Source organism: Arachis ipaensis, chromosome B06 (assembly GCF_000816755.2).
Source record: "Arachis ipaensis cultivar K30076 chromosome B06, Araip1.1, whole genome shotgun sequence".
NCBI classification, from domain to species: Eukaryota; Viridiplantae; Streptophyta; class Magnoliopsida; order Fabales; family Fabaceae; genus Arachis; species Arachis ipaensis.
The window spans coordinates 13,860,052-13,862,766 of record NC_029790.2 but is presented as its reverse complement, the minus strand read 5'-3'; the positions used below and the strand labels follow the sequence as shown (position 1 = coordinate 13,862,766).

The 2,715-nt window shown below is 35.3% G+C and overlaps 1 protein-coding gene across 1 annotated transcript in view; it reads right to left on the bottom strand.

Annotated features, from left to right (window-relative positions):
- Positions 1-2,578, bottom strand: part of LOC107645872 (glutathione synthetase, chloroplastic) — a gene marked incomplete in the record, with an annotated part of 4,038 nt that extends 1,460 nt beyond the window's left edge. Inside the window, 9 exon segments of the mRNA XM_016350001.2 lie at positions 1-80; positions 487-556; positions 655-735; positions 892-972; positions 1,058-1,180; positions 1,581-1,711; positions 1,799-1,874; positions 1,953-2,122; positions 2,197-2,578. Coding sequence (XP_016205487.1) covers positions 1-80; positions 487-556; positions 655-735; positions 892-972; positions 1,058-1,180; positions 1,581-1,711; positions 1,799-1,874; positions 1,953-2,122; positions 2,197-2,511 — 1,127 coding nt within the window.

Sequence of the window (2,715 nt, the reverse complement as noted above, 5' to 3'; positions counted from 1 at the left end):
TTGGTACCAACCAAATGATAAGAAATTGAAGGGCATTTGATGGCAGAAGATTGTTCCATCAATAGCCTAGCTCTCCATTCCTACAAAATAAGCAAGAGATATCTAAAGCCATTAGAATTGCCAGAAATAGAAGGCTTACTAGCATTGGAACTGAAAGAATGCAACTGCCATAGGACGTTGGGAAACAATATTATGAATGAAGATATTCCTTGAAATAGAAAGATTGAGGAAAGGAAGAATGCAAGTTAATCAGATCACATTGATTAAAAGAAATGTAACATAATATACTAAGATAAAATAAAAATAGAAGTAAAAGACAAAGAAGAGAAGAAGATAAAAGATAGTGTACTACAGTCATGTCATGTATAAGCTTTGCCAATGTTTAAGAGGAGCAACTTAAGTTAACAGAAAATTAAACAGACACTTTTATTTGAAAAAATAATGACAGTTATTTTGAGAAGCAGAAGCGGGATAAAAAGCACTCACTGATTCTGAAGGAAAGTCAGCTGGTGTATAGCCAGCCCTGAAGTAAATGACAGCAATTGCTTGTCCACCCCTGTGAGTCCCAAGAAATTATAGTTTTCTACAGTCAGAAACAAAATGTAATTAAGAAATAAACATGTGCAAGAAGTAAGTTTTCCAAGGAACACATACACAGCAAGTGTTCCATCCGGTAGTAGTTCTCCTTCTTGATCAACTTCTGCCAATGTTTTTCGTATGGTTGTAATGTGATGCGTGTTATAAAGCTAAGGAAAATAATTCTAACTACTCAATTGTTTACTAACTACCAAGTATAAAAAGTGATACTACTTTACCATCTTCTCCTTTGAGATCATATTTGATAGCTCAACATTTTTCTTTTTTGTGCAATAACCAACACAAAAAGGATATCTTTCTCTTAGATATACAGAGAGAAAATGTTGGTCATACATGTTTCGTTCCTCAGCCTGAACTATAAACATAATCACAGCCCTGCGCAGATCCATTTATAAATAGAGCATAGAATCAGAAGCAGCAGCGAATAAAATGGAAAGCAAACTTTTTTCTCCAAACTGACCTGGGGTTATTATACTCACTCCAAGCTTTAGCTAATGCCTCTACAAACAGGTTGACAGAATTATTGGCAGGAACCCTTTCAGAATCTAGTCCAAGCAATTTTCCATAGTGACTTAGTGTGTTCCTGGAAAATGAAAAACTATTATAAAGATACCGCTCAAAGTTTGCCCTAAAATTAAAAAAATCCTTCAGAATTCGTATACATAATTTCAATTTGGACAAATATTCATCAAACATTTATTATATGATCTCCTAATAAACATTAATTTTGATACTCAAAAACTTCTCAATGGATCTTAAAACATATATATATCCATATCAACAAAGACAATTTAAAAAGGGAATGAATATTGTCACTCCTATACATCTCTTGTTTCTATTGCATTTTGACATGAACATACTAGGTAAAATTTCATTAATAAAGAGCGGCATTATCAAGATAAAAATCTCATTAATAAGGATTGACAATATCCGCTCCCATTAAAAACAATTACATACTATACAGAACTTAGAGCAACAGTTACCTATGAAGTTGGGACACAAGGCTGCTAAGACCAGCAAAAGAAGAGGAAATAGTGTTGAGCTCTATTTGTAGAAGTGAGTTAGTCTGTTCATCAAGCATATAGTCTGAACGATGTAATCCCAATCGTATATCCTATTAAAATTAATATCATTAAATCCCATTGATTCATTTAGCCAAAAGAACAGTAACAAACATTTAAATATATATACATAATAATACCTCTTTCTTGTTAATCTCTAGCATCTTGGAATGAATATCTAAAAGTCTGGAGGTAAATTCATCAACCTTCTTAGTTCTGCATTGAGACGAGGAAACAGATTACAATTTACAAACATAACACAAGAACAGAAGCAATTAGTTGTAGGTAGCTTACCTGGAGAGAGATTCTTGGAGAAATTTTCCGTCCAAACTAACTCGATCAACAAGTTCATTGAACAAAGGGGCTAAGTGACACGCTTGCTTCCAATGAATCTCAGGGAATGGATTCGGCAACAATGCAAAGGGCGCATGAACCAAGCCAACACCAGGGACAGTTCCGGAATTCTATAATTGGAAACAAATTGATTATGAAATTCAAGAAGAAGAAGAAGAAGAAGAAGAAGAAGAAGTGAATGAACCTGGATGGATTTGTGGCCAACGAGGAGGCCGTGAAGTGAGGCCCAAACAAGAGAATCATAAGCGATGGATTGGAGCAGTTGATGATCGAAGCGATGGTAATCGAAGAGTGATGACGTGAGCGTGTGGTCATCAACGTTGCCACACTTGGACTTGGACATGAGGTTGAGGTTGAGGTTGAGGTTGAGGGAGAAGAGGGGTTTGGGGCAAAATGGGAAAAACAAGGTTTGGGAAAGCGATGGTGATCTGTTGTAGGAGGAGGAGAATGAAGGAAGAGTGTAAGTGGCGGAAGTGGTGAAGCATAAGCTCACACCCATTTTGACTTTTATTGTCTTTTTCCTCCCTTTATCCTCTCATATTTACACTCCTCTCTCTACTCTCTGCTACCGTTCCCGTATATCTCCGCAACTTTTTTTTTTTCCTTTTGTGGGTCTCCACTGTCCATTCAAGTTTTGTTTTGTCTTTTTTATATATTTTAAAAAAATAATTATTTTAAATTGATAACTAAAATGTACTATATA